We start from the raw sequence: 27,297 nt of genomic DNA, 5'->3' as shown, positions 1-27,297 counted from the left end.
ATATGGAGTGTTGTACAGTACAGTCGAGGAGAGTGTTGTAAAGCCTATTGCCATAGACTGGAGTATTGTTGATTGGAATCAAGTGGAGTAGAGTGTAGAAGAGTATTGTACAGTGTAGTAAAGTACAATATAGTGAAGTGGCATGGTGTCTCATATAATGGAGTCATGTACCATAGACTGGAACAGCGAGTTGTACAGTGGAATAGTGTGTCGAACAGTAGAGTAGGATGAAGTACAGTCTTATTGTCAGGATTGTCAAACCACGATTCAGAAAAACATTGTTTATGAGCCCGGTAAGAGTAAGGACAAAAGGAAGAAGAAAGAAGACAAAGGATCTATGTAAAAGATTGACCAAGACCGACTCTAAGATGGCCGCCAAGAGCCCTCCGTTTGGACAGCGAGTTAGCGTTCTAGCGCTCCCTCGCCATCTGATAGTTCCAGGTGAAGCGCCCGTGCTGAGGCGCACTTCACCTGAGAATTGAGGGAGAGAAGTTCGTTGAGGTGCGTCGCATAGTAATAGGGAAAACTTCGACGCGCACCACTTTTTGCATTTTTCCCGTCCTGAGTATCCTGAGGAAGGAGTCGTGAGGAGAGTTCGTGAGTTGCTCTTGAGGAAATTCGAACCATCTGGAGAGCGCGGTAAGACTGTTCCGTGAGGTGCAGTGGGAGTACGCGCATAAAGATTTGTGGCTCATTTTCTAGGCAGTGGAGTTGAGCATAAGAGACACTGTGAGGTCTTCACCAGACTATGAGCCAGTGCTAGCGGCCAGTGTCGTGAGCAAATATACATGAGGCTGAGTGAAGTAAAACTATTGACTTAATTCTAGTGACGTTAGAGAAAGTCATCTCCTAGTTTAAGAGGAAGTTACTGAAGTGATTATCAGAACAAACACATAATAATTCAGTAAAGACGAAAACTAATTAGAATAACAAGCTGAAGAGGATTACAATGTAAGGAAGAAAACAAGTAGAAGAATACTTATCTACATAGAACCCCAGGTGGAGCCCAGCTGTAAATTCGATAGGTGAGGAACCAGTAGAGAGAAAGGAAAGGGGTAGAGTTTAGAAGACTAGACACACAACGGGGAATTAACACTCTGACAATTTCAGTTGCAGCTTTAGAAGCAAGAAAAGAAAAGAAAAAGCAAAACAACAGAAGAGAGGCAAGGGTCACACTCAGACAGGGTAGGTAATAAGACGAGGAGAATATATAAGAAGAAAAGCAGATAGACGTAGGACTAATTGTGTTATTATATTACAGTCCTTAAGCTGTCGTGCTAGCTGGAGAAGATAGAAGGAGGAGTCAGAAGAAAGAAAATAAGAAGCAGCAGTGTGGCCGTCTCTTCTCTGTCCCATCCCCTTTCCCCCCTTGGGTTTGTTTGGCACTCGTGCAGTAAGGTGCAGTGCCGGAGAACCTGGGAGGGGCATTGGGAACTTGCGGCGTTCTGCTCCTGTGCATTGAATCGAGCGTGGTCTGACAGAGTGAAGTGCCCACAGTTGAAGTAGCACCTGAGCAGAATGGCGGAAGGTTTGGACTTGAAGAAACTAGGGGACATTTTAGAAGGAATTCAGAGGGAGTTAATAACGGTTCGGGAAGAGAATAGAGAGCTCAAAAAAGAGACTACAGATTTGGCCCAGAAAGTGAGTAGTTTAGTATCTAGTTCTAGTTTAAATTATCCAGCCCCACAGGAAGGGAATCTTAGCGACACCACAGTTCCCCACCCTAAGTTAACAACTCAAGTCATTCATTCTTTGTCTCCAGTAATTCCGTTGGCCCCTCCAGAGCGTTTTGGAGGGGACCCCCAGAAGGCTCAAGTGTTCATAACACAGTGCACCTTACACTTCATGTGCCGTCCGGCAGTTTTCCCTGATGCGCAGTCTCGAGTGGCTTTTATCTTGTCGTATTTAAGTGGAGATGCGGCGTCTTGGTCAATGCCTATAGTGACTCGTAATGACCCAATATTATACGATCTGGAAGAGTTTAAGAAAGAATTCCTTTGAATATTCGACCGACGCAGGGTCTCCCAAGCAACCGACAATGAACTTTTGGAAATAAGACAAGGCAACCGAGACTTGGTGGCCTACTTGGCGCAATTCAATAAGCTGATAGTGGAGATGGAATGGCCGGAGAACAAACGAGCTGCAGTGTTCTATCGTGGCTTAAAAGATGAACTAAAGGATGCCTTAGCGCAAGTACCCAACAGACCCACAGAGATTTCAGCGCTAATAGATTTGGTTTTGGAAATTGACTTCCGTCAAAGTGAAAGGAGAGGAGAGAGAAGAAAGGAATATCGTCCAAGTGTACCGAGATTTGATAGCGTCAGAACGGAACGGAAGGGAACAAGGATTTGGACTCATTCAAGGGAGGAGAGCCTATGCAGATTGGGACCATTCGAGGTCCTCTCTCGAAGGAAGAGAAGGAGAAACGAAGAGTAAATAAACAATGCCTATATTGTGGAAACGGGGGACATTTCGTTTGTAATTGTCCCAAGAAGCCCAAGCAATCGCCGGCGGAAAACGCCTCGCACCACCAGTAAATGGAGTTGGACTGGTGGTTGAAGAATCTAGGACAACTCCAGAAGCTCATACCCTGGCAAATACCCTGCAGTCGGCATCTCCACATCTGGTGTTAATGATGATCTTACGATTTCGAGAAAAGAAATTAACACAAGTCGCAGTCATGATTGATTCAGGGGCCACGGGTAACTTTTGTGATCTAAAGTTTGCCGAAAGGATCGGATTGAAGGCTATCAAGAAGGAAAAGAGTGAGGCAGTACGAGCTGTCGATGGGACCAATCTTTCATCTGGACCCATTGTGAGCCATACGGAGCCTGTAGAGCTAGAATCTGAAGAAGGACATCTAGAAATACTGGAGTTCAATTTAATAGATGCTCCACAGTTCCAATTGATTCTTGGTCTCCCTTGGCTCACTGAGCATAATCCCACTATCGATTAGGAGGCACGAACTATAGCCTTGAATTCTGAGTATTGCAAGTTGAATTGCCACAAGGGTTGTAAAAGAAATCAAGAGGAATCACCGGCATATCATTTGAGTAACAAAGAGGCGACCATTTGTGTGATAAGTACCGTAAGTCTGCCAGAAGAATACAGCGAATTTCTGGATGTTTTTAACGAAGTGGAGGCTGAAAAACTGCCTCCGCATAGAGATTATGATTGTAAAATAGATCTGGAACCTGGAAACAACCTTCCCTGCAGTAGAATCTATGCATTGACAGAGCGAGAAGATGAGCATTTGAAGAAGTACCTACAAAGATACCTAGCGAATGGATTCATCCGACCATCTCAATCGCCGGTCTCATCTCCATTATTTTTTATTCCCAAGAAGAACGGAGAATTGAGAACGTGCATAGATTACAGGGCGATCAATCGCATAACCATTAAAAATCGTTATCCGTTACCTCTCATATCTGTGTTATTGGATCAGGTTAAAGAAGCAAAAATTTACACAATTAGATTTGAGAGGGGCCTACCACCTTGTCAGAATTCGTGAAGGTGACGAATGGAAGACGGCATTCCGAACTAAGCATGGGCTATATAAATATCAAGTCATGCCTTATGGATTGTGCAACGCTCCAGCTGCCTTTCAACATTTCATAAATGATGTACTGAAGGAGTTCATAGATCAGAGTGCAATAGTATATATAGACAATATACTAATTTATTCTGACACCGAAGAAGAACATCAGGTGCATGTCAAGAAAATCTTACAGAAGTTGCGAGACAACAGCTTGTTTGTCAAGTTAGAGAACTGCGCTTTCAATGTCACCACTGTGGAGTTTCTGGGGTTTGTGCTTGCGCCCAGTGGAATCACCATGGATGAGCATAAGATCAAGGCCGTCATCGATTGGGAAACCCCTAAGTCTGTGAAAGAAATTCAAAGTTTCATTGGGTTCGCGAACTTCTATAGGCGGTTCATACAAAACTTTTCCAAGAAGTTAATCCCCATTACGAAACTGTTAAAGAAGGAGGTTCAATTTGAATGGTCTACGGAAGCCGAGGTAGCATTTCTACAATTAAAGAGAGACTTTACAACAGCACCAATCTTGCTCCATCCAGATCCTTCAGAGCCTTTCTATGTAGAAACTGATGCGTCAAATTTGGCATTGGGAGGAGTACTATCCCAAAGGCATAAGACAACGGGGCAATTGCATCCAGTGGCCTTCCGTTCCAGGAAACTGACAGCAGCTGAGATAAACTATACCATCACAGAAAAGGAGTTGTTAGCCATCAAGGATGCCTTTAAGGAGTGGAGGCATTATTTGATGGGTGCAAGACATGTGGTCACGGTGTACACCGATCATCGGAATTTGAAATTTTTAAAGTCGGCCAGAACATTAACCCCAAGGCAATTGCGATGGTCATTATATTTCGCAGATTTTGACTTAGTCATAACCTTTCGACCTGGGTTGCAGAACGGTAAGGCAGATGCCCTTTCCAGACTGGAAACCGAAGGAGTGTTGGAAGAGATCAAGGATCAGGCAATCATCCCTGCTGAAAGGCTGGTTGGAGCGATTTTGCAGGAGACTCAAGGGAAAAAGAATCTGAATGCAATGACCTTGGAGGGAATTACAGACTGGTTGGAAGGAGATACAAGGCGAGAAATTCGAGAAGGTTTACCATACCATGATGGGGCATTATACTTGCCCACACCTGAATTGCATCAGAAGGCCTTAAGGGAATGTCATGATAGTATTTTGGCAGGACATAAAGGCATGACTAAGACAGAAGAACTGGTGAGAAGACGATTCTGGTGGCCGGATGTGAAAAAAGATGTACGTCAGTACGTAGCCACATGTGAGATCTGCGCTAGGGGAAAATCGGAGCGGCAAGCACCTCAAGGGTTTTTGCAACCCTTACCCACACCACCTTACCCTTGGCATACAGTTACCTTAGATTTAATTGTAGATTTGCCATCGAGTCAGGGTTTTGACACCATATTAGTTTGTGTGGATGCTTTTACCAAGATGGTACATTTTGTGCCATTAAAGGGATTACCTACAGCTAAAACTTTAGCACACACTTTTAGTCAGAATGTAGTCCGAGCACATGGTATTCCTAAGGTTTTAATATCTGACCGAGGTGCTCAATTTTTATCTCATTTTTGGAGGGCCTTCACCCGAAAATTGAACATTGACACTAGATATTCCACTAGTTATCATCCTGAATCTGATGGTCAGACAGAGCGTGCCAACCAAGAATTAGAGCAGTATCTGAGACTGTGTTTACTAGATCACGAGGGGGATTGGCCAGATTATCTGTGGGCAGCTGAGTTTGCACATAATAACGCTAAGAACATGTCCACAGGTTATTCCCCTTTTTATTTGAACTCAGGGAGGCACCCCCATCACACATTAAGTTTTCAGGAAGTGGATGTTCCAGCAGTCACAGATTTAGTTGAACACATGACACGAGTGCATAGTCTAGCCACAAAAAATCTAACCAAAGCAAAAGAGGACTACAAACACTATGCAGATAAAAAGAGAAGAAGGGAACCTGAGTTACAGGAAGGTGACAGGGTTTGGCTGAATACAAAAAATCTGAAACTTAAGGGGGTCAGGAAGTTTCAACCTAGATTCATAGGACCCTATCAGATAGACAAGAAATTGAGTACCTTGAACTATCAATTAAGGTTACCCAAGGGGTTGCACATACATCCAGTGTTCCATGTTTCTCTATTAAAAAAGACTTTGAGTGGTTTAAGAATCAACAGACCCCCAAAACCAATCCAAACTGAGCAAGGAGAGGAGTTTGAGGTACAAAGGATAGTAGATTCTAAGGTGAAGAAGAGAAAGTTATACTATCTGTTAGATTGGAAGGGTTATGGCCCCGAGGAAAGATCTTGGGTGTTATCCTCAGACATTCATGCCCCTCGGTTAATTAGGGAATTTCACAGTAAATTTCCCAAAAGACCCAAGTTGAAAGGAAGCACTTTGAGGGAGGGTACTGTCAGGATTGTCAAACCACGATTCAGAAAAACATTGTTTGTGAGCCCGGTAAGAGTAAGGACAAAAGGAAGAAGAAAGAAGACAAAGGATCTATGTAAAAGATTGACCAAGACCGACTCTAAGGTGGCCGCCAAGAGTCCTCCGTTTGGACAGCGAGTTAGCGTTCTAGCGCTCCCTCGCCATCTGATAGTTCCAGGTGAAGCGCTCGTGCTGAGGCGCACTTCACCTGAGAATTGAGGGAGAGAAGTTCGTTGAGGTGCGTCGTGTAGTAATAGGGAAAACTTCGACGTGCACCACTTTTTGCATTTTTCCCGTCCTGAGTTTCCTGAGGAAGAAGTCGTGAGGAGAGTTCGTGAGTTGCTCTTGAGGAAATTCGAACCATCTGGAGAGGGCGGTAAGACTGTTCCGTGAGGTGCAGTGGGAGTACGCGCATAAAGATTTGTGGCTCATTTTCTAGGCAGTGGAGTTGAGCATAAGAGACACTGTGAGGTCTTCACCAGACTATGAGCCAGTGCTAGCGGCCAGTGTCGTGAGCAAATATACATGAGGCTGAGTGAAGTAAAACTATTGACTTAATTCTAGTGACGTTAGAGAAAGTCATCTCCTAGTTTAGGAGGAAGTTACTGAAGTGATTATCACAACAAACACATAATTCAGTAAAGACGAAAACTAATTAGAATAACAAGCTGAAGAGGATTACAATGTAAGGAAGAAAACAAGTAGAAGAAGAATACTTACCTACATAGAACCCCAGGTGGAGCCCAGCTGTAAATTCGATAGGTGAGGAACCAGTAGAGAGAAAGGAAAGGGGTAGCGTTTAGAAGACTAGACACACAACGTGGAATTAACACTCTGACAATTTAAGTTGCAGCTTTAGAAGCAAGAAAAGAAAAGAAAAGAAAAAGCAAAACAACAGAAGAGAGGCAAGGGTCACACTCAGACAGGGTAGGTAATAAGACGAAGAGAATATATAAGAAGAAAAGCAGATAGACGTAGGACTAATTGTGTTATTATATTACAGTCCTTAAGCTGTCGTGCTATCTGGAGAAGATAGAAGGAGGAGTCAGAGAAAGAAAATAAGAAGCAGCAGTGTGGCCGTCTCTTCTCTGTCCCATCCCCTTTCCCCCCTTGGGTTTGTTTGGCACTCGTGCAGTAAGGTGCAGTGCCGGAGAACCTGGGAGGAGCATTGGGAACTTGCGGCGTTCTGCTCCTGTGCATTGAATCGAGCGTGGTCTGACACTTATAGAGTGGAGTATCGTCAAGTGGAGTGTCGTGGAATACAGTGGAGGAGAGTGTTGTGTCAATTAGTGGAGTGGGTCATTGAAGAGAGAAGTTGAGTGGCATGTAGTTGAGTAACATACAGTGTAGTATTGTGGTGTAGAGTGGATGGGCATAGAGTGAAGTAGAATGTTATAGAGTGTAGTACAGTGTTGTCGAGTGGAGTTGCATCCAGTGGAGTAAAGGGTCGGACTGTGGAGTGGTATATAGCGGAGTATCGTACAGTGGCACAGTGTGATGAAGTGTAGTAAGAGAAGTATACTGAGTGGAGTACATTGGAGTGGGGTAGTGTAGAGTAAAGTGTCAGAGTGGAGTGGCGTGGCGTAGACTGTAGTGGCATGAAGTGCAGTTGAGTAGTGTAGCATACAGTCGATTCAAGTGTCATAAATTGGAGCAACGTGTTGTACAGCAGAGTATAGTGGGGTGTCGTACAGTATTGGTAAGTGATATGGACTACAGTAGAGTAGAGTGGGATACAGTCTAGTTGAGTTTTGTGGAGTGGATTGGCAACAGTGTTAGAGTACAAGGGCTTTGAGAACTGTCAGAGTTGAGTGAAATGGGGTGCAGTTGCATACAAAGAGTAGCGTGCAGTGTCGTATAGTGAACTAGAGTATCTTAGAGTGTTGTACAGTGGTATACAGTATAGTACAGTATGGTACAGTGGAGTAAAGGGGTATAAACAGGAGTAAAGTGCCGGAGAGTGGCATACAGTGTAGTAGAGTGGATTGATTGTTGTTTAGCAGCATAGAGTGTGGTAAAGTCTTGTACAGTGGAATAGAGTCGAGCGGAGTGGTGTAACCTAGTGTGGAGTAAAGTACAATAAAGTGTATTGGTGTGTCATAGAGTAGAGTGGCATTGAGTGGAGTGTACTGGGTTAGCGTAGGTAGTAAACTTATAAATTGGAGTGAGGTCTAGTACAGTATAGAAAAGTATAGAGTATAGAAATGTTGTATAGTGGACTATTGTTGTACATTTGAGTGTACAGGCATGAAGTGTAGTATAGAGTTATAGAATTGGACAGCGGAGTGTGCTGGGATAGAGTGCAGTTGAATATCATGGAGTGCCATGAAGTGGGGTAGACATTCATAGAGTGGAGCTATATAGATTGGAGGACAGTGTCATACAATGGAGTGGCGTAGAGTGAAGTGGCATGCACTGTAGTGGTGTAGAGTCGATTACAGTAAAGTGGAGTATCATACAGTGGAATACTGTACAGTGGAGTGCAGAAGAGTGGAGTGGCATATGTGGAATAGCGTATGGTGGAGGGGTGTAAAGTGGAGTAGGGTACAGTGGTTTAGTGTATAGTGGGGTGGATAGCGTAGAGTCGAGGAGACTATTATAAACTGGAGTGATGTCTCATACAGTAGAGTGGAGTGCTGTGTTGTACAGTGTTAGGAACTGTTGTAAAGTGTTGTACAATAGATTGTAAGGGCATGGAGCTGAGTGCAAATTTAGACAGTGCAGTGTACGGAGTAGAGTAGTGTCTAGTAGAGTGGCACAGAGTGTAGAAGAGTTTTGTAGAGTGGAGTTACATAGAGTGGAGTGGCGTAAAGTGTAATAGCGTATATTGTAATACCGTACAGTGGAGTGACGTAAAGTGTAGCAGCATGCAGTGGAGTGGCATACAGAGAAGTGGTTTCGACAGGAATGGTTTATTGTGGCATGGGATACAGTGAAATAGCGTACTGTGGAGTGAGGTAGAGTTGAATACTATACAGTAGCGGGGCAAATACTGAAGTTGCATACAGAGGAACAGCCTAGAGTGGAGTTCAGTGCAGTGCCGTAGAGTACAACAGCATAGAGTAGAATCACGTAGAATAGAGTGGCGTAGAATGGAGTTGTGTGGACTGAAGTAGTGTAAAGTGAAGTGGGGTATAGTGAAAAGGCACATAGTTGAGTGGCGTCCAATGGAGTAGCGAAAAGTGGAGCGGTGTACACTGGAGTGGCATATAGTGGAGTAGCGTATAGCGTAGTGGCATAAAGTGAACTAGCGAAGAGTGGAGTGGCATAAAACAGAGTGGCGTAGACTGGAATAGTGTATAGGGGAGTAGAGTACAGTGGAGAGGCGTATAATGGAATGGTGTAGACCTGGAGTGGCATACAGTAGCGTGGGGTAGAGTGTAATAGCAATCATTGAAGTGCAGTATATTGGAGTGGGGCTGAATCGAATAAAGATTGGAGTGCCATACACTGGAGTGGAGTAGCGTACAGTGGAATGGCACACAGTGGAATAGCATAGAATGAAATAGAATACACTGGAGTAGCAAATAGTGGAATTACACACAGTAGAGTGGCGTACACAGAAGAGGCGAAGAGTGGAGTTGCATACAGTGTAATAGCGTAGAGTGGACTGGAGTAGAGCGGAGTATGTGAAATTTAGCAGCAATGTAGATTATGCTGTGCAAAGTAACGCAAAACAGAGAAATGTGCTGCCTTGCATTTCTTCAGATTTACCAATCAGCAGATGGCCATGCATGGTGAAGTCCAATAATACTGCCAGTGCTTAGTTATATATTAAGCCATGGTATACCGTGATAACTTTGCAGTATACTGTGGTACATGGCGATGACAAGCCAGTATATAATTTGTTAATGGCCATTTTTTGAGAATGAAAATGCAGCTATATTGTTTTTACTACACTTTGGCTGTGTTCAGTGTAGGACCTTAGATCTAGCTAAGTAGCAGATCCTACCTATTACCACTTTAAAGTGGTATTAGGTAGAGGAATTTATATATTTTTTAATGTATGTATTTTAAAATAAGTTACATCCATGTTCCACTGTAGTTTCACAAAGGTTTGTGAAATTCTGAGAAAGTACCGTGGTGATAGATAAGTTTAAATACCTTAACTTAAAAAAAAAATCTTACCCTAATTAACAGCAGTACCCAAAACGCATCATATCTGCACCATAATGTATACTCCTGCCAAATTTCATGTAAATCCATTCAGCCGTTTTTGCGCTATGTCAAATACAATAGTCTATGGTAAATGCATTGGTAGAAAAACGCTTTTTGGGACCCCTTTTATCTTTGCATATCCTTAACGATTGACCACAAAAATGTATATCATCTCAAAATAATGTGGTGATTCGTCTAACAGGTGGAAAGTTATTAGGGAGATAATATTCAAGGGATTCCCATCTCTCGGAATACTAACTGTAACCACAGAACTGCAATCAAATATAATGGCATTTCTTTCTATGTATCTATTGTATTTGTAATTAATTTATTGGTTTACATAATCATGTGACCATAAACGTGTCTTTTAGTTGTTCATATTTAGATTTTGAAACTTTACATATGCAGTCTAGATTATTTATTGGGCTTCCTTGCTACTTTTAGTAGGATTGTGCTATATATGAAGCCCAAAGTGAATGAAATCTAATTACTATTGTTATGAAAATTAAGAATATTATTTTTTTCCTAATTGCTAATTTTTATGCCCTCCAGGTAGTTGTTTGTGTGGCTCACTGCTAGGCCACTTTTCCATTTTCCATTGAGTACATAAGGAAGGTGGTTTTGTTTGGCTTGCTCATACAAGCCAATATTTTGGAAGAGGAAATCTTAGTATAAGGTAACATCAATCAATCAATCAATCAGGGAATTCTGAGCGCGCTACTCACCTGTGAGGATCTCAAGGCTCTGGGAAGGGGAAAGGGGGGAGCCAAGTCTGGAGGGTCTTCCTGAAGATGTGCAGGGTGGGGGCTCGTCTGATGTTGAACTGGAGCTTGTTTCAGGTCTTGGCCGCGATGTAGGAGAAGGTTCTTCCACCCGTTCTTACTCTGCGGATGTGCAATGATGTCGGCGAGGGCAAGGTCGGCGGATCAGAGGTTTCTCTTGGGTATGTGGAAGGAGACTCTGTCGTTGAGGTATTGTGGGCCAGTGTTGTGCAGGCATTTGTAGGCGTGGGTGAATATCTTGAAAGTTACCCTCTTCTCGACGGGGAGCCAGTGGAGGTTTCACAGGTGTTGGGTGATGTGTTTGTGTCGAGCGATGCTGAGGACGAGTCGGGCTGCGGTGTTCTGTATGGTCTGGAGATTGCAGAACAGAGACTTGTTGATCCTGGCGTAGAGGGCGTATCCATAGTCCAATCTGCAGGTTATGAGTACGTGGGTGACGGTCTTCCTTGCTTCGGAGGGGATCCATTTGAAGGTCTTCCGGAGGATGCGGATGGTGTTAAAGCAGGTGGAGGCAACGGCGTTGACTTGTCGGGTCATGGAGAGGTAGGAGTCTAGTACGATGCCGAGGTTCTGGGCACGGTATGTGGGGGGAGATGCAGGCGAGGGTGGTGCACCACCAGGTGTTGTCCCAAGCAGAGAGGGAGGGTCCGAGGACAAGGACCTATGTCTTCTCCGAGCTGAGCTTCAAGCAGCTGCTGCTCATCCAGGATGCGACGTCCATCATTCCTTCCTGGAAGTTGAGTCTGGTGGCGATGGGGTCTTTGGTGAGGGAAAGAATGAGCAGGGTGTCGTCGGCGTAGGATACTATGCTGAGTCCGTGATGTCTAACGATGGTGGCAAGGGGGACCATGTAGATGTTGAAGAGAGTAGGGCTGAGCAAAGATTCTTGGGGTACTCCGCAGTTCATCTCTGTGGGTTCGGAGAGGAAGGGTGGAAGTCTGATTATTTGGGTTCTGTTGGTGGGGAAGGAGCATAGCCAGTCGAGGGCGGTACCATGTGAGAAAGTGGCTCTGTATATACTGTTCCCAAATAGGTACAGTTTGTACAGAGTCCACAGTCCTCAGAGGATTGGCAGAGGCTAAAGTTAGATATAACCTTACTCTCTAAAGTGGTAGCTTGGTCGAGCAGTAAGGCAGTACCAGAGGAAAGTGTAAAGCATTTGTTGTACACACTCAGTCAGCATATGGTCTCACACACTCAATAACTGAACTCAAGGCCAATGATTTATATAAAAAAATATATGTGTGTTTTATTTTAGAACCAACAATGGGTATTAAAATATACTTTCTCAGAATGAGATGCTTTAGGTAAATACTTTTGCAATATACAATTGACTGTTGTAAATACTGGTTACAGGTTGTTGCAATAGGCAACACAATTTCAAACACAATAATGCATTGAGCTCAATGGAAGTTTTAAGTTATTTGCAATAGATTACTTTCAAGATTACTTTTGTAACTCCAGGACTGGATCCTAGATTCAGTCCTGGGACAGTTTTTAGAAACAAGTGATAAAAGCAGACTTAGTTACTGTTGTGATTTTTAGGCAATATTTTGCTATTTTAAAAGTTCACACTTAGAAGAAATTTCATAGAAAAACAGTCAATGATTCCCTATGGGATAAAATTCAAGTTGCAGGTAAAGTATGTTCTCGTTACTTTTGTAATCCAGTACTGGGCTCCTAGACTCAGTACTGGGACCTCTATCCTAAACAGGTAAGTAATTACGTTTTCACAGTTGGTACGATTTTTAAAGAATATTTATAATTGCAAAAATCGACACTTAGAAGAATTTTCACAGAAAACAGTCAATGATTTCCTATGGAAGAAAATTGGGTTAATGGTAAGTACGGTTGTGAGTATTTTTCAGGGTCAGTGCTGGGCACCAAGATCCAGCACTGGGATCTCCCCTAATAGCAGGTGAGTATTTTCGTTTTCGTTACTCGGTTGATTTTAGGTGAATATTTTAAGTTTTAGAAACTCCACACAGAAGAAATTTCAGAAGAAACCAGTCAATGTTACCCTATGGAGGAAAATTGGGTTATCGGCTTTTGGGTAAGTACTCGAATGGCAGAGTTAAGGTTCTGGGCACAGACTCAGGGGTCTCCCAGGGTCAGGTAAGTACAGTTACACCCTCAGCGGCACAGGGGCAGCCGGGTGCAGAGTGAGTTAGGCCCAATGTTATCCTATGTGAGGCAGGGGGGCCTTGGTTGGTGGCTGCTGACTAGCAGGCCACGTGGCTGTGGGAGCTGGGCTCCTGGTCACTTGCTCAGGGCAAATGGGGAAGTAGATAGGTGCAGAGGTTACACTGCCAGGGCCACTCGGGCGCTTGGGTGCAGGGTGCTTTTGAGCCTTCGGGCGCTCAATGGATTTCAATGGGAAAGCTCCTGGTTGAACAAAGTGTGCAAGCTTGGGGACGAAGATTCTTCAGGTGCCACCACCACTTCGAGAGTTAAGTTGGGTAGTTGGAGGATATGTAGGTACCCAGGAGTTGGGCACAGGGGGCCGCAGGGCGCCGGGTGCAGGGGTGCCTTTTGGTGTCGGAAATCTTACCCTTTGTTGATCGCGGTTGGGAGGGTACCTGTTTCTGAGGCTGCAGGCGTCCAGGTGAGTCCTTGGGTGCCGGATTCGGGGTCACAGTCACCGGGGGACGTCCTCTGGGTCTTTGTTCACTCCGGCACAGGCCAAGCTTGGCGGGTGCAGAGTGTGCAGGGTTCGCAGTTCTGGGCTGATGCCAGGGGTTAGAAGCTGGTTTTGAGCAGAACATAACATAACAAAAGGTAGCCAGGTCCTCCGGGCTTTGTGAGGTTGCTGGCCACCAGAGGTGCCGGGATGTAGCAGGAGCAGGTTCGAGGGTCGACAGGCCGGTAGGGCTGGGGCCAAAGCAGTTGGTGTCTTCCTCTTCTTAGCAGCTGCACGGCAGGTCTTCTTTCTTCTTGCTCTTCTTAGTTTTTCGGAATCTGGAATCTAAGGGAGGAAGGGTCAGGGTGCCCCTAAATACTAGATTTAGGGGCGTTACAGGTAGGTAAAGGGCAGGGACCAATGGGTCCCTGCCCTGGGGTGGGTACACCCCCTATCCTGCCACTCTCCAGTGGGAGGGGGGCAGTAGCCTAGTCCTGATTGGGCAGGGCCTCCCATCCTCAAGATGGCGAGCGCCCGGAGATGTACTTCACCTCGCCTCCCCCACCTGGAGGGTGGGGTTGGCAGGCTGGCACATCCCCTGTCCTTTTTGGCGTTTCCGGCCAGGCTTCCCGCCAGAGTGGGGGTAGCAAGTGGCCTGGGGAAGCTCACAGAGGCGGCATGCCTTTGAAGCTTCCCCTGTCCATCCTGGGGGAGGAGACCTAGCACCTCGCCCAGGATGTGCATTGTTGCAGGCCCAGGAGAGCTGGGGCTCTCCTACCAAGTCGTCCAGCAACATGTCTGCTGTGTGGCAGCCTAGGCAGCCTCCCAGACCAGACGTGGGTTGTAGGTTAGGTTTCAGGGGCCATCTCTAAGATGCCCTCTGTGGTGCTTGGTACATTAAATCCCACACTGGCATCAGTGCGAGTTTAATGTGCTGAGAAGTTTGATACCAAACTTCTCAGTCTTCAGTGTTGCTATTATGGTGCTGTGGAGTTCGTGTTTGACGAGCTCTCAGCACCATGTACTCTTAAATGGCAGCACTGCACTTACAGTGCCCAGGAATGGACCTGGGTACTGTAGGGGCACAGGGCTCAGGCTCCTGTAGCCACACCACTGGCATAGGGCACCCAGCTAGAGGGGTGGCTGATGTATGCCAGGGCAGTGTAGGTAGTGGGCATGGCACACGGGGATGTGTGCCATGTCGACTCTTTGTTTTGTCTTGTACCCAGACACTCAGCCTGCAAGGGCAGTGTGTGTGTGTTAGGGTACAGGGCCTCTAAGGGTGGCACAATGAGTGCTGCAGCCCTTAGAGGCCTTCCCTGGTCACAAGGCCCTGGGTACCTTGGGTACCATTTACCAGGGGCTGACATGTGGCCAGGGTTTGCCAATTTGGGTTTGAGGTTTTTAGGGAAGGAACATAGGCCCTGGGCACCTGATTGGCAGGAGTCCAGGGCACACTCAGTCAAAGTACATTCAGCAATTCAGCAAAAAGTGGGGGCATACCATGCAAGAAAGATGGCACTTTCTTACACAAACCTACCCCCCCCACCCCCACCCCCCCCAAACGAAAGGTGATGAGACTAACCTTGCCCTATGGAGTCTTCATTGTCTAAGTGGAAGAACCTGGAAAGTCCATCTGCATTGGCATGGGCAGTCCCTGGTCTGTGTTCCACTTCAAAGTCCATTCACTGTAGGGAGATGGACCACCTTAGTCGTTTTGGATTTTCCCCTTTCATCTGCATTAGCCATCTGAGAGGTCTGTGGTCAGTTTGAACCAGGAAGTGAGTACCAAACAAGTATGGCCTCACCTTCAGCAGGGACCAAACCACAGCAAAGGCCTCTCTCTCAATGGCACTCCAACGCTGCTCTCTGGGGAGTAGCCTCCTGCTTATAAAAGCAACAGGTTGGTCTTGGCCTTCATCATTGGTCTGGGATAGGACCGCTCCTATCCCTAGCTCAGAGGCATCAGTCTGCATTATGAACTGCTCGGCATAATCTGGAGCTTTTAGAATTGGTGCGGAGCACATTGCTTCTTTCAGGGTCTCAAAAGCCTTTTGGCAACTAACTGTCCAGTTAACCTTCTTGGGCATCTTCTTGGAGGTGAGTTCTGTGAAAGAGTCACAATGGACCCATATTCCTTCACAAACCTCCTGTAGTACCCAGTCAAGCCAAGGAATGCCCTGACTTAGGTCTGGGTTGTTGGAGCTACCCAGTCTAGGATGGCCTGGATCTTGGGTTGTAAGGGTTGTACCTGGCCTCCACCTACAAGGTGGCCCAAGTACACCACAGTGCCCTGCCCTGCCCTACCTGGCATTTGGATGCCTTGATAGTGAGACCTGCATTTTGCAGAGCCTCTAAAGCCTGACCAAGGTGGATCAGGTGATCCTGCCAGGTGGAGCTAAATACAGCAATAGCATCAAGATAATCTGCACTAAAGGACTCCAGCCCAGCCAGGATATGGTTTACCAACCTCTGGAAGGTGGCAGGGGCATTCTTTAACCCAAAAGGCATCACAGTAAACTGATAATGCCCATCAGGCGTGGAGAATGCTGTCTTTTCTTTTGCTCCTGGGGCCATGCCAATCTGCCAATACCCTGCAGTTAAGTCAAAGGTACTGAGGAATTGGGCTGCCCCTAATTTATCTATCAGCTCATCTGCTCTTGGAATAGGGTGAGCATCTGTCTTGGTGACAGAGTTGAGCCCTCTATAGTCCACACAGAACCTCATCTCTCTCTTTTCACCCTGTTGATGAGGTTTGGGGACCAGAACCACTGGGCTAGCCAAGGGGCTCACAGAGGGTTCAATGACCCCTTACTCCAGCATCTTGCTGACCTCAGCTTTGATGCTTTACTTGACTTGGTCTGACTGGCGATAGAATTTGTTCTGGACAGGTGCACTGTCACCAGTGTCCACATCATGGGTACACCAGTTTGTCAGACCAGGGGTCGCGGAAAAGAAGCTAGAATACTGTTGCAAGACTTACTTGCAGTTAGTCTGCTGTTGGGCAGAGAGGGTGTCTGAAAAGACCACGCCATCTACTGACCCATCTTGTGGGCTGTAGGAGAGGAGGTCAGGGAGAGGTTCACTCTCTGCTTCCTGTTCCTCATCAGTCACCATCAGCATGGTGATGTCAGCCCTGTCATTGTAGAGCTTAAGGCGGTTCACATGGATAACCCTTTTGGGTGTCCTGCTAGTGCCCAGGTCAACTAAATAGGTGACCTCACTCTTTCTCTCTAGGATAGGGTAAGGGCCACTCCATCTATCTTGGAGGGTCCTTGGTGCCACTGGATCCAAAACCCACACCTGTTGCCCAGGTTGAAATTCAACCAGTGCAGCTTTTTGGTCATACCAGTGCTTCTGAAGCTCCTGGCGGCCTCAATGTTATTGGATGCTTTCTTCATGTACTCAGCCATTCTGGACCTTAGGCCAAGTACATAGTCCACTATGTCTTGTTTGGGCTCTTGAAGAGGCCTCTCCCAGCCCTCTTTTACAAGACAAAGTGGTCCCCTCACAAGATGACCAAACAGTATTTCAAAGGGTGAGAAACCTTCTCCCTTCTGTGGTACTTCTCTGTAAGCGAAAAGCAGGCATGGTAACAGGACATTCCATCTCCTTTTGAGTTTCTCAGGGAGACCCATGATCATGCCTTTTAATGTCTTGTTGAATCTCTCAACAAGGCCATTGGCAGGAGTCCAGGGCACACTCAGTCAAAGTACATTCAGCAATTCAGCAAAAAGCGGGGGCATACCATGCAAGAAAGACGGCACTTTCTCACATACCCTGTATGCAGTGAGTGTGCATGGGAGATGGTGTCGAAGGCTGCGGAGAGGTCGAGTAGTATCAGGGCCGCTGTGTGTCCTTGGTTGAGGAGGGTGCGGATGTCTGTAGTGGTGAGTAGAGCGGTCTCAGTGCTGTGGTTGCTGCGGAATCTAGATTGGGAGGGGTCGAGGATGGAGTACTCTTCGATTAATTTAGTTAGTTGGACGTTGACGGCTTTTTCAGTGACTTTGGCCACGAAGGGGAGGAGGGAGATGGGTCGATAGTTCTGGAGGTCCGTAGGATCTGCTGAGGGCTTCTTGAGTAGGGGCCAGACTTCTGCGTGTTCCAGTTGTCGGGGAAGGTGTCGGTTTCGAAGGTGGCATTGATGGTGCATCGTAGTTACGGTGCCATGGTGGCAGCGGCTATGTGGCAGATTTGCCGGGCCAAGGGTCCATGGGGGCTCCTGAGTGAATGCCTTTCATGGTCAATGCGGTGTCTTCGGTGGTGACTGGGGTCCAGGAGGAGATGGAGGGCTGGCTAGCGTTGCTGGAGGAGGAAGTGGTTTCAGAGTCAGGTGTTTGGTTGTTGAAGTTGTCGTAGAGGCACTTGATTTTTAGATGGAAATAGGAGCTGAGCTTGTTGCAGAGGTCCTGGGAGGGGGTGATGTCCGTAGTTTCGCTGTTGGGGTGTGGTGAATTCCTGGATGATGCTGAAGAGTTCCTTAGAGTTGCTGGAGTTGTAGAGGATCTTGTTTTGGATAAAGATCCTTTTGGTCGATCTGATGTGTTGGTTTTATTCTATCATGGCGTTCTTGTAGGTGGTGCGGTCTTCTGAGGATTTGCTGTTTCTCCAATTCTTTTCGAGACGTCTGCAGGTGCATCTGTATTCTTGGAGGTCGGCGGTGAACCAGGTGGCTTTTCTGGGGCGCAGTCTGTCAGGGTTACGTAGGGGTGCGAGCTTGTCTGCGCAGTTGGTGATCCATCTGTAAAGTTCTTTGGCTGCAAGGTTAGCGTCGGTAGAGGTGGAGGGGCATCACGGTTGAGGGTGGAGTTGAGCTACTCCTCGGTGACCTTGCTCATGTTCCTTCGCGGAGGGAGGGGTGCAGGTTTGCGGGCAGTGGGTATGTAGACGTGATAGTGTACGCAAGTGGTGGTCCGTCCAAGGGGGTTGCGTGGTGTGGCTGAATTGAATGTTGTTACCTCCTGCGAAGATGGGGTCGAGGGTGCGTCCTGTCTTGTGGGTGATGATGAGTTGTTTCAGTTCGAGGTTGGCGTGGTTGTCCAGGAGGGTAGAGGAGTTGGGGTCGCTGAGGTTGTCATGGTGGAAGTTGAGGTTACTGATGAGTATGTAGTCCATGGAGGCGATGGCGTGGGACGCGATGAGGTAGTGGTGAACGCGGTTCGAGGTCCGGGAGGTCTGTAGGCGAGGGTGCATCATAGGGTTGATCTGGGGCTGGTCTGGATCTGGAAATGGAGGTGTTCGGTGGTGGGCAGGCTGTCATTTGAGCTGGCGGTAGTGAGTCGGAGGGAGCTCATGTGTGCGATGGCAAGACCTCCTCCTGGGTGGTTGGGGCGGTCCTTCCTCTGGGTCTTGTATCCGTCGGGGGTGGCGGTGTCGGGGTGGAGGTGGAGTTGGTCCAGGTTGCTGTGAAGAAGGCTACGTCTGGCGTGAGCGTGTCAAGGAGGTCACAGATCTCTAAAGCGTGCCTTTGCAGGGAGCACACGTTGAGGAGGATGCACCTCAGTGCTTCGTGGGTGCTGGCGTCCAGTGTGGTGGCGACGGCTGTGGGGGTGCGCAGGGTGGTGAAGGTACGGAGGCAGTGACGGCAGGAGAACTGGCCATGGGTGGTGTTCGGCGTAGACTGCTGGCAGAAGTTGTTCTGTCGGGGTTGAGTGTGAGGAGGGCAGCTGAGTATTAGCGGTGGGTAGTCGGAGATCCAGGGTCCCTGGCGCTGGTCGCGGGTGAGTTGCAGACAGGAGCAGACGGGCTTGCCAGCGGCGCGGCCGCGCAGCGGCTGCCATTAAGAGGGGGAAGAGGAAAAGAAGCGCAGCTGGGAGGCGGGAGTGGGAACGGCAGGGGGAGGGGCTGTGGGGGCAGCAGCGGTGGGAAAGAGGCGAAACGAGCACGGAGGACAGAGACCGAGGGTACAGGTCAAAAAACAGGCAAAAGACAGAGAACCAGATAAAAGCACCATACACAAATAGACAAAAACATAGAAACAGATACAAGGCACTAAAATAGACAGGAAAAAACACAATGACAGACACAAAACACACAGACAGACAGCAGAGGACCAGCAGAAGAGCAAGGCTCTCCCACTGGACCATCAGGGATGAGGCCCAAGCTGGAGCCTGCAGGTGGAGGACAGCCGCGAACACCTAGCAGGAGAGAGGTGAAGGTGGCAGCGGCAGGTGACACAACAGCAGAGCTGCTGGGGCGGAGAGCGGGACTCTGGCCAACAGGTCAGAGGTCCTGCTCAGACCCCTGAGCAGCGGGCGCCATTAAGTAGGGGGAGGGAAGCGCACCTGGGAGGCTGGGAACGGCAAGGGGGGGCTGCGGAGGCAGCAGCAGCGGGAAAGTAGGGCGGTAAAACCGGCACAGAGGACAGAGACCAAGGACACAGGTCAAAAAACAGGCAAAAGACATAGAAACAGATAAAAGCACAATAAACAAATAAACAGACAAAGAGAGAGAAACAGATACAAGGCACTAAAATGAACAGACAAAAAACAAAGACAGGCATAGAACACGCAGACAGACAGCAGCGTTCTAGCAGAAGAGCAAGGCTCTCCCACTGGACTACCAGGGATAAAAAGCAGGCAGGAGCCTGTGAGTGGAGGACGGCCTCGAACACCTAACAGGAGAGAGGTGAAGGGGGCAGCGGTAGGTGACACAACAGCAGAGCTGCTGGGGCGGAGAGCAGGTCTCTGGCCAGGCCTAACATAACAGGCTACAACAAGAGAGGTGAAGCCTTAAAGTTCAGCTAATGTAGCGATGGAAACAATCTCTTGAGGTAAATTTAAAATCCTACCACTGGTCAAACACTGGAGATCTGAAAGGAAAGCATTGCTTACCTATAACAATCAGTTGCACCTATAGTGCTGTAGCTTCACATGCTCTGCACACTCTTCTCTGCCTGCCAATGATTCAATTTCCTCCAGTAAGAGAAATGTGTTGCCTCAGATCAATGCTGTGACTGGAATGTGTTTTGGTATCCTGCAGGCTCTGAAAAATGTCTTGTTCTTTCTGTCCTTTCTGCCAAGAAAAACGGTTTCCAGGCTCTGATGACTTCTTGCCTGGATTATTCTAAACCCTTATATCTTGGTCTTCGGGAGTGCGCCATTCACGAACTTCAAATGGTGCAAAACACCGCGGCACAACTACTGAATTTGCTGTGAAGAACTAGGATTTCTAGGCATCTTCCTTCCTTGCACTGGCTGCCAGTAAGGAAGAGAATTCTGTTTAAAACACTGGTGTTGATTTTTCGTGCCTTGCACAATATTGGTCCACGTTACCTGGCCTCCCGTATTCATTATTACAACCCTGCCACGAGCCTTCAGTCCACGCATCTGGCCTTGGCTAGAGTGCAAAGAGTGGGGATGACAAGGATTGTCGGATGCTCTTTTTCCTTTCTAGGCCCATCTGCATAGAATTCTCTCCTGCTGCACCTGAGGCAGCAAAAGTCAGAACTTGCTTAGGAAAGGGCTAAAACCTTGGCTATTCACTCTGTAATTTATGCTTGCAGCTAGACGAGCTCCGGGACACTCCTAGGAGCATCTTTACGCTCTATAAATCTGCCTTCATCATCATTATCAGTGAGCATTACTCCTGCTATGGTTTCCACATTTAAGCACCTAAATATCAGGAATCATCAAGGTATCTGAGGTCCGAGTATGGCTAAGAGAATACTTGTCACGTGCATTCCTTTTCTGTGGTAGACCAGCCTTCGGTGACTGGGACTCTGCAAGTAGCAAGCCAGCCTGAGACAAGGATGGGACTTCCAGGTCACAACAGGCAATTTTCTGTTTGGCCAGCTCTCTACTTGTCATTAGTTTGTTCACCACTTCCCATCTTTATTATTTTAGACCTTTAAGGTTCCTCACTATTCTGACCTCTGTGCCTGTTATACTGACCTTGCTCTCAGGATTCTGTTTAGGCTTTGTCATATTACTGTGTTTTGGCTTCTCCCTTCCCTACTCAGAGGAGCCCCATCACTTTCCTGAGTTTTGGACTTACCATCTTCGCTCTCACCTGGCTTAAGTTTACTGTGGCCCACCTTTCTGAAGTTGGTGAGTATACGTACTTGCCATTTACTTATTGTGAATATTGCGGGCTTTCAATCAGCACTAAAATACTGCATGTACTTTCCAATATTAGTAAGTCATTCTATTACCAGACAATCTCCCTGTAAATCCATGCTGCAACCAGAGATATAATACCTAGAGTTGAGTTTAAGAAGACCTGAGTATGTCTGTGTGTCTCTCTCTTCGAAATCCACTCTGCTTTCTTTCCGGTTTTTGGACTTGTCTGGTATGTCCTACTTGATACAGACGCAGCCACAATCTGGGTGGAGGGGCGTATTTGTCATCAGAACTTTTTGGAAAAGGTGACAATCGAGTATAGACTAAACTCCAAAATCTACCTGCGCCAGCTTTATCGGCATGCAGTACAAGATGTGTCTGAACTCATCATGTCTTAGCAACCCAATATCAAGATCCATAAAATATTTACTGCAAAATCAATGGACCTGTTTAGAGGTGGTACCACAAGATGTAGATTAGCCACCTGGGACTGAAAGTAGAGGAAAGCGGTGCCTTGACCGAGACTTGGCTGCTTCCATTTCAAAGGATCAACACAGACAAGGACAAGGCTGGACTGAAGTATGGTATGGATTTTAAAACGGATTATAAAAATCAGATTTGTGGTCTTGATAACAGAAGGTTACTATTGATAAACTCATGATGCAGTGATTGCTCTTGACAAATCCTTTGTTAGTTGATACTGACATTACTTAGAATTCACAGCAAGTAAATTTGGTGTTGGTGCTAATGGAATCATTTTGCATGTGTTTAACTCAAAAGAGATACCAGACCAAGTTGTCCCCTAAACCTTTTCTTTATTTGAGAAATTAAACTATTTGCAATCATCATTCGAAGAGATCTGCGTATTCACAGCTTTTTTTATGGTGAAATGAAATTTAAAACATAATTATATCCTGACAACATGCTGCTGACACCATGTAATCCATTCAACGTAGGTAATTATCTATTGCAAAAAATGGATACCTACAGAAACTTTTCCGGTCAGAAAATTAAATGGAATAAGGCTGACATTTTCCTAATTATCAAATACTGCTTCTCTTCACACTTCAAAGGTGGGAATGCTAAACAGTAAAGAATATATTTACTTGCCTAGGTATTCTTCTATATAACAATCTACAAAGTATTAGTAGAACCTAGATATAATATTAACAACATTAGATTATTATTTCATCAACTGGAGCAGGCTACATCTGAACTAACGGAAAACAATATTAGAAAATGTGTATTTTACTAAGTATTAGGACAACATAATACAACAGTATTTTCTTAATTTTTAAAATGTATATCTTAGATACAAAATAAAGAACATACTTGCTTTGTACCCATGGTGAGAATGTTATCCCAGAGAATTTCTATGCTCTCGTCAATAATGAGCTCTGAACCCATTTCCTTTCACTGCACTAAAAAGAACCAGTATGCAGCTGCTGACAGTATTCCTTTATTTTTACACAGTGAAATAAGAGCAGCTACTAGCTAAATAATTCATGAAAAAATATTTCACTCTTGGCAGTTGGCTCGGAGTTTGTATTCTCAAGGTGGCGCTTTATCACTAAAATAATAGCTATTACTAGGTTAGTCTTAATTCTTGAATATATTCAACAAAAACTATTTTAAACTCCAGCATGAAAGGTGGAATTGGGCTTTTTTTTTTACATCGCAGTCTAGCTGGATATGCAATATTGAACATGGATTGCTAGGAAACATGACCTGGTTTTATTATTGATTAGAGATGGTATAGTAGGTAGATGGGGCATACCTACACCACCAATGTTTACTGTTTTTTCATTTGTTCCTGTTATCGGTACAACTGAGACATGGTCATCAAAGCTGGATATTTTGTGGTTTTACAATAGCTAAGAAACTAATCTTAAACATATGTTAATCTACAATATATCAATCAAAAAAATTGATTCAAGATCTCATACTATTAGCCACCTAAGAACACATTATTTATCTTAGAAATAATGAAGATGATTTATATAATGATATTTGGAATTACTTTTGTAACTTGTATGCTTAATTCAATCATTTACTCTCTTCCCTGCCCCTTTTTAAAAAAAAGTTCTCTGTCCTTCCCATTATGACATCTTGTTCAGTTGTCAATGTGGCATCTTGCCTATTCTATTAAGTGATTTATCTATGACTTTCTATTTATGATTAGTACACACATTTTATGAAAACATATAATATAATATATTGTATTACTAATTCACATTCACTTATTTTGTATTTACAACGAGGAGCAATATAAATATATGTTAAAAGGAGAGGTAGCCGTGCGGACTCTAAATTGGTTTTACCAAGAAATGCGTGGTCCTAAAAAACAGATTCCGATGCATTTGATGCCAAGTCAATCACTCAGTCCACAAGTTTTTTTCAGTCTCTCAACTAGACGAGAAGTTCCACATGCACCAGGCAGGAAGGCATTGCAATGGTGTACCAACAGCAGATTTTACAAATATTAAATAATAATAGAAAATCGATAATAAGGTCTGCCCATAGTCGAGGATAGGAGAGTTTGCAGCCATGATTTTGCCCTGAGTCTTTCAAAACAGCTCTGGACCAAACTCTGAGTTCTGTAACATCCTCATCCCTTAAAACTGGTCCTCTGTGACATGTTCTATACAGACGTCGTATAGAAAAGAACAAAAACACAGGCATTAACAAACTTTACAAACACATTTTAACCCACCATGTTATAAATGAAACTGAAGGGTGATTCATGCAGAGGACAAGCAGGGGAGGAGGGCCTGTGACGCATAGGAAGGGGTGGAGACTTTCACCATTACTGTGTGGTTCCAATAAACTGAATAAAAATATTATAGTGTCATGTCACTTCCAAAGCAGCATGTGCAGTCTGCAGAAGTGTACAGCAGCTGATAAACTGAGATTGCAGCTCAAAAATTCTTTATTCAATGGCACTGTGTTCAATTATCCAGGACAGCTCTTGAAAATTTGAACACAATGACAATAAGCAAGCAGACTAAGGGGCTGATTCCGATCTCGCTGGGAGAAGAATCCGTCCAACTCGGATCCGGAGGGCTTTCCGACCGACTCGTGCTCCAGGGCTCCGAGTGCCCGAGTACGATGCGAACGAGCGCTGACGGACATGGGTCGCTCAGAGCCCCATTGAAGTCAATGGGAGCCTGTTGTGCGATGCGTTCATAGGCTCCCATTGACGAAAAAGGTACGTTGCGCACAAGGTAGCCCCCTGTAGTGGGTACGTGTCTGTGCCACCCGCACCGTACATGCATGTGTAAGGGGGACTCTTAGTTCCCCCCCGTGTTCGACTCGTATGACTACGGGTGAAGGGGGTCTGGCGCGGGCCCCCGAAGTCCGCTTCCCGGAGCGTTTATGTGTCGGAGGCTCCGACTCGATCCGGCTGTCCGAATCGTGCATCGTACTGGCTCAGTCGGGAATCGCCTTCATTGCATGGCACGGTTTGCTTACGGACGAGACGTATGGAGCGGTTCGGACCCGGAAACGATTTGGTCGGTGATTTCGCGTTTCTCGCGTCGTACTCGCACGCTCGTACAGCTGTACGAGTCAGTCGAGAAACACGCGTACGGCTTGTACGTTTTCCGGCAGTATCACGTTCGGAGCCCTTCCTAGCGAGAACAGAATCGACCTCTTAGTTCTCCTTGGAAAGCCAAGAGAAGTGGAAAGCATTTGGCAAATGAGATAGCTGCTGCTCCTTTCTGGGTTTTTAAAAAACATTTGAAGATGTAAAAAAAATGTGGTAGATGAAAAATTAAGAGGAGGTCAGTAGTTTTCAGGCACTTTAAAGTTACCATGGGTTATGGAACTTTGTGGACCACTTGGCTTGGGCTGTTTTAGTAGCCTGCGTCCTAGTAAACACTGACTGCGTAGTTGTGATCACACTCCCCACACTACAAGTCTCAATTCATAAAACTGAGGAGGATCATTGGGAGCAGGCTGGGTGGGGGGGGGGGGTGCTGAGGTTGGGGAGATCAGGGATTCAGTCAAGCTGGCAAATCCCAACCTGGACCTTACCTGGAACCAGATGGTTCTGCCATTGCTGTCCCGCAGGGTCTTCATTCCGGCGACATAATAACATCGCAGCCACTTCGCAAAGGCAGAATAATCATCTGAATGCTGCGGGCCGTAGCCTTTCCCAGCTGGATAGACAAAGGCAGGAGACAAAGAGAAGATTAGCTATTGCTCCGCTAAACATACGTTTCTAGTCTGCCGAACACGTCACTCCTGCCAGCTTTACTTATGTCTACACCTCACTATATTACATTCTGCAGCGTAAGTCCTCTGTCATATTGCTCTATAGTAAAACGAATGACCAAAAGCTGCAAAATCAAAAGTAAAAGCAGTATTCTAGTATTTTGCTGTACTTTTTCACTGCCAAAACGTTGACGCACATTTTGCAAAACTGACAAATTCAAGACCCGTTACAAAACTCTCCTGGAGCCCTCCCGACCCCCCACCTCACACACACTGCCATTGCCTTTTTTAGATTCTAAGCAACAGTACTTGATATCAGGTTTAAGAGTTAGCAACAGATGTTAATCGGTACATACTTAGGTTCATGACCTCCATTGGCACCAAATGGCAGAGTTCCAGCAGGTCGGGGTTCTCTTTCTTTAACTTCAGCTTCTTGCTCAACGTTAAATCGGACTGATGTGGAAACAAAATAAAATAACACATACTTTTAACACAGGCACCTACCAGACTAATAAGTAACTCTCCTCACAATCCAATAAAAGAAAGCTGCCTTGCCCAATTACCAGGTCAGAATCAAGCTCTCCCTTCTGAAACCTCAGTGTTTTAATATAAGTAAAAGCTACACCTCCCCACCTCTGGTCAACTATAAACTGCCTCTTCTACCACCCTGGTCTCCAGACAGACATTCTAATCACATGGTGCATCTTCACAGCCAAACAATGCCATTTTCAGCAGAACTGACAAGCCATCTCTTCACGTCACATAGTACGACAAACTGCATCTTCGGACAAAGTCATTGAAAAGAAGCCTTCCCTACAAACTTACCACCACAGACCATCTCATCCCACAACTAAGCCTCCAACTAGCTCCCACTGCTGAATCAACCTTGAGCTTGCCTTTGCCCTCCTATCCTGGAGGGTTTAAACACATCCTGGGCCACTTAAACCGTACTTACCATGGCTACGCTCCACCTAGATCCCTTAAACCACACTTACAGTAGTTAAGGTGCATGTGCTTAAATCCCTAACTCTTTGGTGACTTCCAGGTATCAACTGAAGCCTTCATTTGTGACCCTCTGCATTTGAGAGCTTGCTTCTGCAGCACCTGTTGCGGCGATAGACTATTTGCTGTCAGGTCTGGGAATTTGGTTGCCCTGCGTGACTTTCAAATGTTTGAGTGAAAAAAGAACACACCCTCTGACCATTCTCACATGCCTAAACCCCTTGTTCGACCAAGTCCACTTGATTCTCACCAGAACCTTTATCTGGGAAAGCTAAGGGTATCCTGATACCTCCAATGATGTGGGATAGGTAGCACTGGGTAAGAAGAGCGGTGTGGCACGTCTATGGAGCACTTGCCTGTGAACCCAAAAGTCTTTATGTTCAGCCAATCCTCCCTCCAACTAATATGGCAGTGCAAGACAAAGAAAGTAAGGGAGCAGGAAGGATAGGCTTGCAGACACCGTGTGACAGCGAAGA

At 46.0% G+C, this 27,297-nt stretch overlaps 1 protein-coding gene across 4 annotated transcripts in view; it reads right to left on the bottom strand.

Moving 5' to 3' along the window:
• The window catches only part of NEIL1 (nei like DNA glycosylase 1), a 120,205-nt gene that overhangs the window by 23,951 nt on the left and 68,957 nt on the right, over window positions 1-27,297 (bottom strand). For all 4 annotated transcript variants that reach the window (XM_085643834.1, XM_085643832.1, XM_085643835.1 and 1 more), the window contains exons 5-6: window positions 26,176-26,272; window positions 25,640-25,764 (exon numbers count right to left, since the gene is read on the bottom strand). In XM_085643834.1, the coding sequence (XP_085499960.1) occupies window positions 25,640-25,764; window positions 26,176-26,272 (222 nt within the window). The remainder of the gene's footprint in view (window positions 1-25,639; window positions 25,765-26,175; window positions 26,273-27,297) is intronic.

The sequence above is a fragment of the Triturus cristatus genome, chromosome 3_1 (genome assembly GCF_964204655.1).
Source record: "Triturus cristatus chromosome 3_1, aTriCri1.1, whole genome shotgun sequence".
NCBI lineage: Eukaryota > Metazoa > Chordata > Amphibia > Caudata > Salamandridae > Triturus > Triturus cristatus.
The sequence above is the reverse complement of the archived record's forward strand: the minus strand, read 5'-3'. Positions and strand labels throughout refer to the sequence as shown.